The 12,875-nt window shown below is 40.2% G+C and overlaps 1 protein-coding gene across 2 annotated transcripts in view; it reads right to left on the bottom strand.

Moving 5' to 3' along the window:
• Positions 1-12,875, bottom strand: part of cltcl1 (clathrin, heavy chain-like 1) — a 29,365-nt gene that overhangs the window by 11,116 nt on the left and 5,374 nt on the right. For both annotated transcript variants that reach the window (XM_058635303.1, XM_058635304.1), the window contains exons 2-16: positions 8,033-8,240; positions 6,030-6,298; positions 4,795-4,956; positions 4,399-4,512; positions 4,138-4,311; positions 3,712-3,909; positions 3,205-3,405; positions 2,895-3,047; positions 2,605-2,727; positions 2,014-2,151; positions 1,746-1,910; positions 1,378-1,558; positions 1,091-1,254; positions 807-932; positions 553-695 (exon numbers count right to left, since the gene is read on the bottom strand). In XM_058635303.1, coding sequence (XP_058491286.1) covers positions 553-695; positions 807-932; positions 1,091-1,254; positions 1,378-1,558; positions 1,746-1,910; positions 2,014-2,151; positions 2,605-2,727; positions 2,895-3,047; positions 3,205-3,405; positions 3,712-3,909; positions 4,138-4,311; positions 4,399-4,512; positions 4,795-4,956; positions 6,030-6,298; positions 8,033-8,240 — 2,519 coding nt within the window. The remainder of the gene's footprint in view (positions 1-552; positions 696-806; positions 933-1,090; positions 1,255-1,377; positions 1,559-1,745; positions 1,911-2,013; positions 2,152-2,604; positions 2,728-2,894; positions 3,048-3,204; positions 3,406-3,711; positions 3,910-4,137; positions 4,312-4,398; positions 4,513-4,794; positions 4,957-6,029; positions 6,299-8,032; positions 8,241-12,875) is intronic.

Here is a 12,875-nt window from a genome sequence, read left to right as displayed (position 1 = left end):
AACACTAGATGGCAGCATTGTGCAGTGTGAATAAATGCACAGTGCATTTTTTTCATGCTGGACTTTGAATTATTCATGTCAACACTTTCTCACATTGATTCACTTTGTTTTTCTTTGAATTTGTAGAAGAAGAAATAGCTCTATTAGATGAGGCTAATTGGTCTCTCATTAGTGAAGTATCCAAGAAAAACCCAGAGTGGAGAAAATCACCACTGGGAGTAAATGGCACCTTAAGTCTTCCATAAATCAGTTACGTAGTATTCAAAGGGTTGCAAGCCATGGCACATAACTGCATTATCCATAGTTACAATCTGGTTTAGGACATTATTTCATCCCTCTTCTCTCTCTCTTTACTCTCTGTTTGCCTCTACACTGAGTGCTATTTAATAAAGGCAAAAAACTCCCAAAGTTATGAGCTTCATTACTCAACCTGTGATCAGCCTTAAAAGGCACAAGGGTTTATATGCAATATCACTGCATATTACTTTGATATACAAGGAATGAACAGAATGGAAGCGAGAGCAGCCACTGTGCAAGAGGATTTTGTCTTACCTGTTCCTCTTCTCGACCTCCTCCACCAGCTCATCAGTGGAAAACTGGCCTCTTACCACCATGATCAGGTTCTTGATGACGTCCTCCGCACAGTCTACATCCAACAGCCCACCGATCACCACAGGTAAACGACTAGGGTTCACCTGAAAACAAGTGCAAATACTGATTTAAAAGGGGAATGAGCAGCATAAAACAGTGAGATTTAGACCAGAAAGTGGTTTTGTATTGTCAGGTAACCGTAGCCTTCCTCTTACCTTCTGTACGTAGATTTCAATGTATTTCTGTAGACTGTTACGGTAGAGGTAAAGAACCAAATCATGGACAAAGTCGAAGCGGTCACACACAATGATGAGAGGAAGCTGGTCTGTTAGTTTGGCCTCCTGCAAAAACAAGAAACATAAAGTTATATAAAGTTATATATATATATATATATATATGTATATATATACATATATACATATATATGTATACAGTATATACACACATATATATTCACAAATTGTATGAACTCATTCATGATCAAAGGGGCTTATTTTACCTTGAGGAAGTTTTTAACCCTCTCTGGATCATAGCAGTTGCTCTCTCTGCATATTCTCTCCACTTCCTTGATTTGGCCCGTCTTACACGCAGCCTGGATGTATTTAAAGTGGACATCGGGCTCCTGGCTGAAATTCACAATTGACCCAAGGAAGTAAAACAATCCTTGAAAAGAGAAGACAGAGGGAGAAACAGCATGACAATCAGCTTCATTCACTTATTTAACACTTATTCTCACAATTTTTTTCCCCATCATGACCACGGTCAGCCCACGTATGACACACCTACCCTCATAACTCTTGAAGGACTCAAAGAGCTCCACTAACGCTTCAGTTCCCAGCTGCTCATGATACTTAGATGCTACCTGGACACACAGCTGCAGGTTCTGTCTGATGTTAGCTGATAGCATGGCCCTTAAACACTCCAACGAGTCTTCTACTGATAAAGAGCCGAAGAAGTTTACCAGCCACTAAAAGGCAGAATCAGAGACAGAAAAAAGATGGGGAGAAAGTGAGAGAGCAGGCTGAGCAGGAAGAAGGAAAAAAGGAGTGTGTTCAGGCCTTTTCACACAACATTAAAAAGTAAAATAAAATAAAAAGTGGCAGCACCCTAAAGAGGGTTATTAATTAAGCATGATTGAACTTGTACAGGCATACCTCAGGGTTGAGCAGATGTGTGTGCACCACGGCTCGTTTGATATCATACAGGTCAGTGTAGTGTTCAAGAGCTCTCTGCAGCAGACCTGCCTTTTCACATAACTGAGCAACGTGGGCACGGTCATAGTGTGTGAACATCTGGTTCCCCAGGATTGCATCTGCTACCTAAAAAAAGTTCATAACACACAAGAAAACACAAATTATGTTTTAAGATGACCAAAGGGGAGGTTCTTGTTTGTTATTTTTCAGATTGGGCCTGAATGTTCACCTGGGGGGCATGGATGAGGTTCATCTCAAGCAGACGTGTCTGTAAGTGTCCTTCAGCTGGGCGGTTGTTCTTTAGAGCATCCAGTAGGAAGGAGGTGCACTGCTGGATCAAGTTGCCCTCCATGAAAACATCTACAATCTACCAAAGAGCAAATGAGGAAAAAAATGAATATGGTTCTGGAGAGAACACAGTGTGATCAATGTTCAATTTTTATATTCACGCAAAGTATGATCAGAGTCACACACTATACGGCATCACAGGCCAGATGTTTCTGCTTTTTCGGATTTAACAACATCTCTAGAGGACACACAACTAAAAATGGGGTGGGGCTCCTAACTTGTAAAAGCAGCAAGTCATCAAGTGCGGCATGTTAGACTTGAGCTGAGCAGAGTGATGATGTGACTTTTGGGGGGGGGGGGGGGGAATCAGTGACTCAGCAAATTCCTGGCATTGCTGGCACATCTGGAATAACACTGACGGAGGGTCCCAAACTGGGCTCTTTGTGTGTTAGCATGCATGTGCGATGTAAAAGAGTAAAAGCAATACAGGACGTCTCCAGTGAGTGAGTGGTAATGCCGGTGTGTTCTTTACCTGGTTAATGTTGGCCAGCGGCTCCTCATCCTGCACCAGCATCTGGGCAAACTGCAGTCCCTGGTCCGGGTTGACACGCATCACATTTCTCAGCAAGAACACCCAGTCTGGCGTGTAGCCCACCTTCGAAGGCACCGTAACAGCACAATACAGTCATTAAGAATTCATAAATCTGGGCTCGATAAACAAATCAAACATAAATATATACATCACCTTATTTCAACAAGGCTTCCAACGTAACATGATATTTTCCTTTTCAAAACCAGTGGTGTAGCATATAAAGTGATTACCTTTTTAGCATACAGCACAATCTTCTGGAACTGGCCAGTCTCTGCAAAGCACTGGATGACCTTGTTGGGGACGTTAGCTCTGAGGTACACACTTAGAGCCAGTGTGGGGTCAGAGGCCTTCACCAGGTCTCCCAGCTCCTCTGAGCACTCAAGCTACAGAACATATGTTTGAGTATAATCATTATGGAGATGAGAGAAGCACCATTTATACACCATCACTGAAAATGACTTTGGAGTTTTTTTAGGTACATCAATGAATCAGCTCTGGCTTTGAAAAACCTGCTCTGCAGCACTGACTCTCCAGTCGTACCTTATCCTCCTTAAGCCATTTCTCCAGTAGTTGTTTGCGGCCCTGCTGCAGAACAGGCCTGCAGAGCTCAAGAGACTCAAACTTGTTAAGTTGTCCCTGGTCCAGTAGAATACCAAAGTACTGCAACAGCGGAGAGGCCTGACCAGGCTGGGCCGGGACACTCTGGAACTTATGGATTGTCTCTGCCGTCCGCAGGATCCCCTGAGGGAAGAAAGACAGGGAAGAATGGAGGAATTATCAGTAAAAAAAAAAAACGTGGTCAGAAAGCACAGTGTCACTCAATGAAATATTTTTTTTTTTTTTTAGTGTAGATCTGAATCAGACTGTGTGTAACTCATACAGCGTGCAGGGGAATACAAACTGATTTACATGAAGTTCAAAAACATATTACATATTCAAAATGTGTGCCAGTACCTTTTGCCAAAATGGTTTTCACATTTTGCACTTGACTCTGGTTCACATTAAAACTTTTACACTGTAAAGTGCAGCAGTAGACTACACGCATACCTTTGGTGCTGATGCAGCAACCTTTGCAGCTTCTGAATAAGTTCCCTGGGCAAACAGCGTATTGAACTTCCTGGCAAAAAGTTCCTCAGCCCCAGCGAGGTTTGACCTCACAGCCATCCTCAAGGCCAGGTCAGGGTTTTGAAGGACGTTGGTGGCATAGTTGACAATATTTTCCTCTTCAACACACACAGACAAAACCTTAAAACCAAAAACACAGAAAAACTGTTAACACGATGTTGGTAAAATAGCCAAACAAATGTGTAACTGTGTCTGCAGGCAGGTGTGTTTAAAAAAACACAATCCTACTGCACCCAGGGTGGATACCTAATGTGGTTATTTACTGTACATCTGGTTGTATATTGCATTAAAAGACAAGAGAGAAAATAGCAAATGAGGATAATTACACATGACTTAAAGGTTTCTCACCTGTCCCTTCTTGTTGACCCCAATAATTCCTGAAGTGGTTTCATATGGCGCGGTTACAAAGATGGTCTCTGCACTGATTCGGTTCATGTAGATGCACACTCCAGACTCCAAGTCGTACAGGTGGATGTACCCATACTTGGTGATTAAATATATGACGCCATGCTTACTACCAATCTGAGAAGAAAGATCAGAGAGACAATTTAGTTGCTCTGTAGTCATCATTGTGTCCACAGCTGATGAGTGGCCGTGGTCTTTTCTCACCTGCATAGCTACAGGAAAGTCTGTCTGGGCCTCAGGAGGGAAGAACACGTCCACTGCTTTCTTAGCAAATGGCTGGTTTCCTGCAGCTGGCTGACCAACCTCAATGATGTGCAGCTGGAGGAGGAAATTCCACATAGAGAAATGATCACAGTGAGCAAACAACCACAGTAAAGCAAGTACAAACAAGTGAGACAGCAGAGAGAAACGCAAGAAAACTAATAAACTAATTTACAGTTTGGTGACCAAAAAGCATGATACACTAACGTTCATTTCTTCTTAAAACACTGTGTTTTTGTACAATTCAGGGGCCTGAATTGAAAAGAGACTAGAATAAAAAAAAAAACATCTTGATAGCATCATGGATGAAATCCTTGCTTACAATCCAGGTGGCCTCACCTTTCCCCCGGCCTGTGAACGCACAGCAAAGCAAAAGAGGGTGGAGGGGTTGGCATTTCCCTCCACTTTAAACTCCCCGAAGGCAGCAGCATGGCCTTCGATGGGTTGGGACACTTTCCTGTCAACAGAGTAAAGTTGCATTGCTCCAACTACACGGTTTTGCTGCAAAACAAGAGTAAAATAAATAAAGGGTCTGTTAAGTCAGTAACACACATTTAACTCTTGAAGATCAAAGGTGATTGGACAATACAGGTCTCTAGCGAGTCTCATGGGGTTCAATTATAAATGTAGACAAAACTTTCAAGCCTCCAACAACACATTATTGAGTCAGGAGCTGACAGACTGGTTTGGGCCATGGTTCAGCAACTTTGCGGTCAAAAGAAGTAGGTCATCTTTCAACCACAAAGTTGTCGGTTCGATCCCTTGTTCCACTTGTCTAAGTGATGCCAATGTGGCCATGGGCAGCACTTAACATCAAGTTACTCCTGATGCTTGTGCCAGAAGTGTGTTCATGGGTATCATAGATGTGCGATATAAAAAAAGTGCTGCACATGAACCGTAGTGTAAAGCAGCTTTGAATGGTCAACCAAGACTATCATTTCAGGCCATTTTCTATTTACCACCTCTGCTTGTTAGATCAGGCTGTTCGTTAAATGCCTCTCCCGACCGAGCATGTTCATGAAATGGCACAGGGTAGAGAATAGGAAATGCTACAGGCTGCAATGAACTTAACTTTTGGCAAAGACCGACCACAGACAGCAGTAAGTTATTGAATTTAGCTCCAATTAGTCTGTGCTCCTTTTTCTGCACCACTCATGTAACATTTTGTAAAAGGTCAACTCGCATAATTATTCAGTCCCTGCTGTCAAACAACTCAAGCAAAAATAATGATTCAATAATTACTGCACTGCGGCACAGAGGTATTGCTCCAATGATGATTTGTCATTATCATATTCATGTATGAACAGGTTTTCCAAAAAAGATTTGTTCTGTTATAAAGCATTTGTGCATTAATCCTCTGGAAAGTAAGGTTAGTGTGAAAAATAGAGAGGAGCAAAACGGAAAGAGAAAAAAAATGTCTGACGTGTTCTCAGTCCCAAAGTGGATGTTTGTCTTATCAGCATGTAAATAAGGGATCAGACAAAAGAGTGATACACCAAGCCAACTGCTTTCATATGTTCAGATATGCAATGTTGATGTGGCATGAGTAAACACGTTCACATGTGAGCTCATACCTGTGCAGAGATCCCTATCAGCAACAGCCACTTCTGTTGTTCGTCAGTTCTGTAGTTTATGATCTGACATCCGGCCAAACTGGCATGCCGATCAAATACTTTGGTTGGCTGGGAATCCCCCTCCATGCTCCAGTGAAAGACGGCCGCGTCCGTCACCAAGGCAACAGTGTTTACCGATATCCACTTCCAGAACATGACATCCTCGATCATGGTGTGGGCCTTCACCTTGCTCTTCATCTCAATGTTGAAGATCTGAAGAGTCTTGGCAGCTGAGGTGAGGTAAAGAAACACAGAGACGTGAGCACAGCGAGTACAGCAGGTACAAAAATATCAAACACAAACTTTTAATCCATAAAAAATGGACATACACATGGATTTGAGATGATGGTGTTGGAAATGAGAGACAGATGTTTCATCACACAGTCCATATAGTTCACCCATACTTGTGATATGTGCCCATATTTGGCTTTTCTGCACCTAAAATGTTCTCGCACCAGCATAATACGTTACAGCTGAAATTAAATCGTGTTTGTGGTGCTTTAAATTTGCAAAAGTGCATTTAAAATCAACAGCCCTCAATAGGAACTGTTACTTAATGGAAGAACTGCTTTTAATAGGACTATTTAATTTATGCTGACAGTAACATTAAATGTTTATTTAAAGTAGCAAGAGATGACGAAGGATGTAAGCACCAAGTGCTCAAACCAGACAAATACAAATCAACCTGTATATTTTAAGGAAGCTTTAAGAAGACCATAATAATGTTCCTATTTTCTAGACTATTGCACACATGGTGAACCTCCTTTACCATTAAAGGTGCCACAGATTGACTCAGTCATCCAAACACACACACAGTGCCAAAACCCACTGTGTAATGTCTGACACATACACTCCACCAACACACAAGTCATGCCAACACATATATTTCTTATAAAAGAAAGAAAGAAACTAGTGTATGTGGCTGAGAGTTAGGTCGGCGTAGGGGTGTGATGGGTGTGTAGAAGTCCTTTCTAAATACTTTTATTGATCAGAGGTCAAACTAGGCCTGTGCACTTGACAGCAGTATGTGGGAGGCTTTTATGAGAGCGACATGGCTACTGTATCATCACAACAGAGTGCCAGACTGTTAGACAGACAGAAAGCAAAACTCACCGTCTGAGAAATGACAGAAAGCAAGGGAGAAAAAGCAAAGTGTCAATCAGGTGAGAAAACAATAGACCAGAGGGGGGAGAGCAAACCTCTGGGAGGAGGAGGAGGAGGGAGAGAAAGAAGTATCAGAGGCAAACCATCCTGATCAGCACTTCAGTGTGTTCAAAGGGCTATGTTCACTGGCAGAAAATCAATTTACACAACCCATTCATTACGTTCAGGCAATAGGACTGAGTGTACTCTACATATTTACGGCACTGACGGAGCATTAGTCATTTCATAACCGTAGCTTTCCCACGGCAGTGCTAGTATATGGCTAAATTTGTTCAAATGAAAGGGGAAAAAATAGTGCAGTGATTTTATTCTGGAACAGAAACAACAATAATACCCTCAGTACTTGGAATAAAGCCACTAGCAATATCAGCAAACAAATGTTTTCTTGTCTCCTGTAATAACCACTAGTGTGGCTAGCTGAAAGTTTTGCCCCCACAGACTGTATGAAAAAAATGGACGTAGTTTTCCAGTTGCAGAACAAACTTCCATTATGAAGCCTCGAGAGTCACAATTTCAAGAGCACCATGTCAGTTTTTGAAAGCTGACATTTATTGGTTATCAGTCACGCTGGTGTCCCATCATGTGCTGTTTTTTGTTGTCCATTTTACCCTAAAAATGTTAACATTCTTTACAAAATGTACATCATTTTCTATTGAAAAGGAGCTTGGACCATTGATTCCATAGAAAAATGTTAAATGACTTTTTGAATGATCAAAACCACCTTGTAGACTTCACTTTTCCAATCGAAATACTACGTCCACTTCTATATACAGTCCATGTTTGCTACTTCATGTTCTCACCTTTCAGAGCGATGACCTTGCTGGCGGGGTTCATGATGGCACTGTCGGCAGAGATCGGTCTCCTGATTGGGTTGGTGGGGTCTGACATGTCTATCATCACCACCTGGTTCTGCTCACCCACTTTCTCTCTGATGCAGATGAACTTGTCCGACTCCATGGTCAGATAGCTGAACCCTATGTTGGCTGGGTTTATGCCCAGGTTCTGCAACTGTTAAATTTAGAATACAGAAAAAAAAAGCAACAATGAGAAACTTTATGATTAGCCAATGTATATGGTTACAGAAACAACTGAGGCATAAAATATGGATTACTGTCTAACACAGCTAAAATGATATATATTTTTAAAATGATATTATTTAATAATCACAAAACTTGATATGGAGGGTTTAATATAAAGCTGAACATCCTGCTCATGTCTGAACAGTAACTACAAAGTGACAGTCAGCAGGTAATTCATTTGACTTTAAATAAGACCCATCACAAATATCACTTGTATAAAATTATATATATATATATACACATAATCACACATTTTGTATTCACAGAATTCTGACATCTGGCATCATTATAACTGGGCTAAATTACATTGTCCAGCATTTATTACCTGATAAACACTGAAATAAAAGCTAGACTATTATTTTAGTATTCCTTGTAAAAAAGAAAATTAGCTATGGGTTAATAGCAAAAGCACACTGCAATGTGCCAACAGAACAAAAGGTTAAACATTTCAGTTGTTTTCATTAAAATCCCATGCAGTCCTTGGTAATAGCTGATCTTTGCCTTGCATGGGGAAAAAGGAGCAAGCAGCAAACCAAGTGTTTTGATCAAAGTATCAACATGTCTGCTCCAGTTTCCATATTAAATATTCTTAAAGGTTTGGCTCCAGACAGGCAGTCTGGTGGTACAGGGAGCAAGTGAACAAGTGTGGGCACACAGTAGACAACAGGATGTTAACACGACAGAGCTTTATTTTACACTCTAAATATAGCTGCTATTAATCTCCTGAATTTACTGTAACATTTCCAGATCTGCTTCGCTTATCAGCAATTATACTGGAAAACATACTTATTACACATACTGCTTATTACCACTTTCCACATGAGAGGACATAAAAAAAACACAAATATCAAAAATTATGTCAACTCCAGCAGAACAAACGAACGTGAACACTCCACCTAGGTTAGCAGCTGCCAAACAGAGGAATTCTTGTGCACAAAGTCAAACTCACTGAACTGTGAGGGCAGACCAAAACATGCACGATCCCTCTGATGACTGAACAGACTGCATTATGCGGTCTGAGGCAAGCAGAAAGGAATCCTTACGCTCATCACAAGGATGGCACTATCTCTCAGTTGGCTGCATGGGCAAGCAAGAATCGTGACTGCCGAGACATTTAAATAATGTCGTCCACAAAACAGGAAGGAATAACAGTCAGAAGCTGGGGGACATTTTCTAGCAAGTAAAGGTCTTTGGTTATATCAGAGGAAAAGAGGTCACACAAAAAAATTATTACTACTAAAACCATGGCTCTGTAGTTTGGATTATCTGATTATCTGTGGTGCAATGAACAATCTTGAAATACTGCAAATAGTAGTATGGATATTCAAAATATGATTCAGCATGATGAAACCACAACCTTTTAAATCACAATTACATAGCACTGGTACATTTTACACTTAAAACAAAGGCATAATTCATCTATCAAAAGGATTTAGAAAAACTTTTGTGCACTATGGTGAATAGAAGGTTCTGCACTTAATTCCGTTCTCCTTACTGAGTAGTAAGATGGGGGGGCTGGTTAGTGATTGAAGATAATATGCTAATCTAGTAAAGATTAGCATATTAACCAAATAATTTGTTTTATTTATAAATTAAGTGATATAATTGAAGGGATTACGTGACATGCTCTTTCACTTCCATCTCGTATGAAACCTGCGCAAGCATTCACAACATTTGTGCGCATTCATGCACATGCTTGGAACAAGTGCTCGCAGCGGAGACTTTACCCGGCAACAAGAAATACTATTTTCTGATTGGCTGATAGGTTGCTAATTCAAAACAGCTGTGTGAACAGACTACGCAGAGCATCATCTGTTCATAGATTCCTAATTGTGTGGTGAGTTTTTTCAATTCTCAGCATGAGAAATGTCATGTGTGAGAGTGTGAACTTATTGAAATGCTTGTGTCTCACGCAGAGACTTGAGACCTCTGATTAAGGCTAAGTTTAAAAAAAACATATTTTCCAATTCATATTTACTTTTATTTGGAATAGTCAATATTATCGATGTACAAAATCCTGAGATTAATCTTAAAATATATTATGCCATTAGCAGTTTCATCAAATCACATGAGACTTGACCACAATAGTTTCGCGTGACCACGAGCTGTTAGCTCCGGTGAAGCTAACAGCTAAGCTAACATCTGATTCTGCAGATTTGTTTTTGTACTTTACTATCTATGGAGTCAGAAATACTTACACTACTTTTCAGATGCTTTTGTGTCATGATTGTTTTTCTCAGAAAGAAGGTTCAGTTTGTTTTTGTCCTCAAACATCACTGTTGTCTTCTTCTGATGAGCAAAGTGGACATGAATGTAGGCTAAGACACGCTCACAGCACCCTCTGCTCCTATAGAATTTATAAAAGTGCATTAATGTAAATAGTTACATTTTTACATAAACATTACATTAATGACGCACCAGGTTGTTAGAGACACAAAGTCTCTTTCATAACCAAGCAAAATTAGACTGGAAACTGAAATATCTCTAAATTCATCCATATTGAAAATTAAATTGAATCAGGACCTTGTGAAACTCAATTGAATGGACTCAGGACATCAGCAGTGATACCCAGTCCTTATTAATCTTATTATCAACAAATCTGCCTGGCCACCAATCAAAATATAAGCAGTTTGTCTGGAAGGATGAATGAATGCCAGTAACAGATGCCAGTTGTGCTTTAAGATTTATCATTTTGTCTATAAAGTGATGAAAGAGGTAAGTTTAAGATAATAGGATGGGCAAATGGGCAATATAGAACTCTAGTAATCATTATTTTTCATATTACAAGTACATCAAATTATGCGAGAGGCTTCACTTTCATGAACAAACCAACAGAATTATTGCTTAACCCTGTGTAATAGAAAATAACACTTATTCCTTATATTGCTTGTTTCACCATATAGCTTAGGTTAGACATTCACACAAACGTATTCATTCCCACACAAAACTGACTTACTCCCTGTTTGAGAATCTTCCTGTTGCTTCAAGGCCCAAGGCCACATTTCTCCTTCGACAGGCTTCTCTTTGTATGCTGCACAGATAAGCTAATGACGTGACAACTGGCTATAAAAACTATGTAACTTTCTCTGTGCCTCTGAGCCATTTTGACCTGCCTCTGAGGTGTCGCTCATCTTGAGTCTCTCTTTGCAAAGAAATAAACAGCGTTTCGACAACCCAGACATCTTAATACAACTTTTAGCTCATTACTTTGCTTGTACAACACTTTCAAACCTATTTTCAGCAGCAAGTAATAAAGGGTTAATATTCTCATTCCTCATTTTTAAACTGAAACATGCCACAATAGTTGGATTAAAGACAATTACATTATTGTACATTTGTTCATTTTTAGTTTGTTTGTACATGTTGAGCTGGAACATCGTTTCCTTTGAACATTCATTTAAAACTGAAATGATTTTAAAAAAAAGAAAACTATCATCAAAATATAGAGCAGCTCAAATATGAAGAATTAGAATGTGGAGTTTTGCAGGCCATGCAACATAAAGGACTCTTGAACTGGCCAAAGAGGAAACCCGTGGGAGGACTAGGAGCCATATGTTGCATCTCCATCTGACTGGCAGAACTATGTCTGGGAGGGGAGGGGAGGCAAACTGCAGTAAACAAAACTGAGGAGGGAAATAAGGATGGGAGTGAAAGGAAGAGCTCAAGACACAAACCAGCCTCCTACCAAAAATAAAGAGAGAGTGGTTGTTAGGAGAGAACCAGCTAGACTAATTTAAGCAAGGGTGACAAATGAATCTTTTGAAAGAAATAAAGATTGAAGCATGATAGCGACGCCTGCACAGTGCAGTTCCAGTAACACAGGCACTTTGGCAATTTACAGTTCAGGGTGGAGCAACTGACTCAGAACTCCCCCCCCCCCCCCCCACCTCTTCTGAGTAGAACATTCCAGACCAAAATCACACTTTGACTACAACCTACTGTCTCCAGTGATCCATAAGATGCATCTAGTAATGCATCTTCACACAGACTGCTATAATGTACCCTCTTCCCACAACAGCTGACAGGATCATTAAAACGGCACTAATATCGCAATAACAACGGCAGTTGAACTTCACTGATGATACAGCATTGACGGTATTTGGTGAGTCATTGACTCTGTGGACTGACATGTCGCATCAGCAGCTGCGGGTTTGAGGTTTATGAGGAATTTAAAAAGGAGAACACAGCAAAAGGGAATGGTGGAAATGATGATGCTTTGCACTTTCTTCGACCAAAATGTAGATTTGATAGTGTAAATCACATAGGTCATGTAAATTATAGGTCATCGTAAAAGCCTTAATGTTGTTCAATTCAATATTTCTACAAGAAATCCTTTTAATATGTACATGTGAGAGACTTGTTTATGATGACATTTATTTTGCCTCTCAACTAGAATGTTTTTTCGTTGGCAGCAGACCTCAGTCCAAATAACTTCCAAGTACAAAACAGAAGGACCTGGATTTATGGCTGAAACCAATAAAAACAAACCAATAAAAATATCCAAAATCAGTCAGTATCTCTATTTATCATGACAAATGTCGGATAATTTTGCTTTGAAAGTTAT

Source organism: Solea solea, chromosome 8 (assembly GCF_958295425.1).
Source record: "Solea solea chromosome 8, fSolSol10.1, whole genome shotgun sequence".
Taxonomy (NCBI): domain Eukaryota; kingdom Metazoa; phylum Chordata; class Actinopteri; order Pleuronectiformes; family Soleidae; genus Solea; species Solea solea.
The sequence above is the reverse complement of the archived record's forward strand: the minus strand, read 5'-3'. Positions and strand labels throughout refer to the sequence as shown.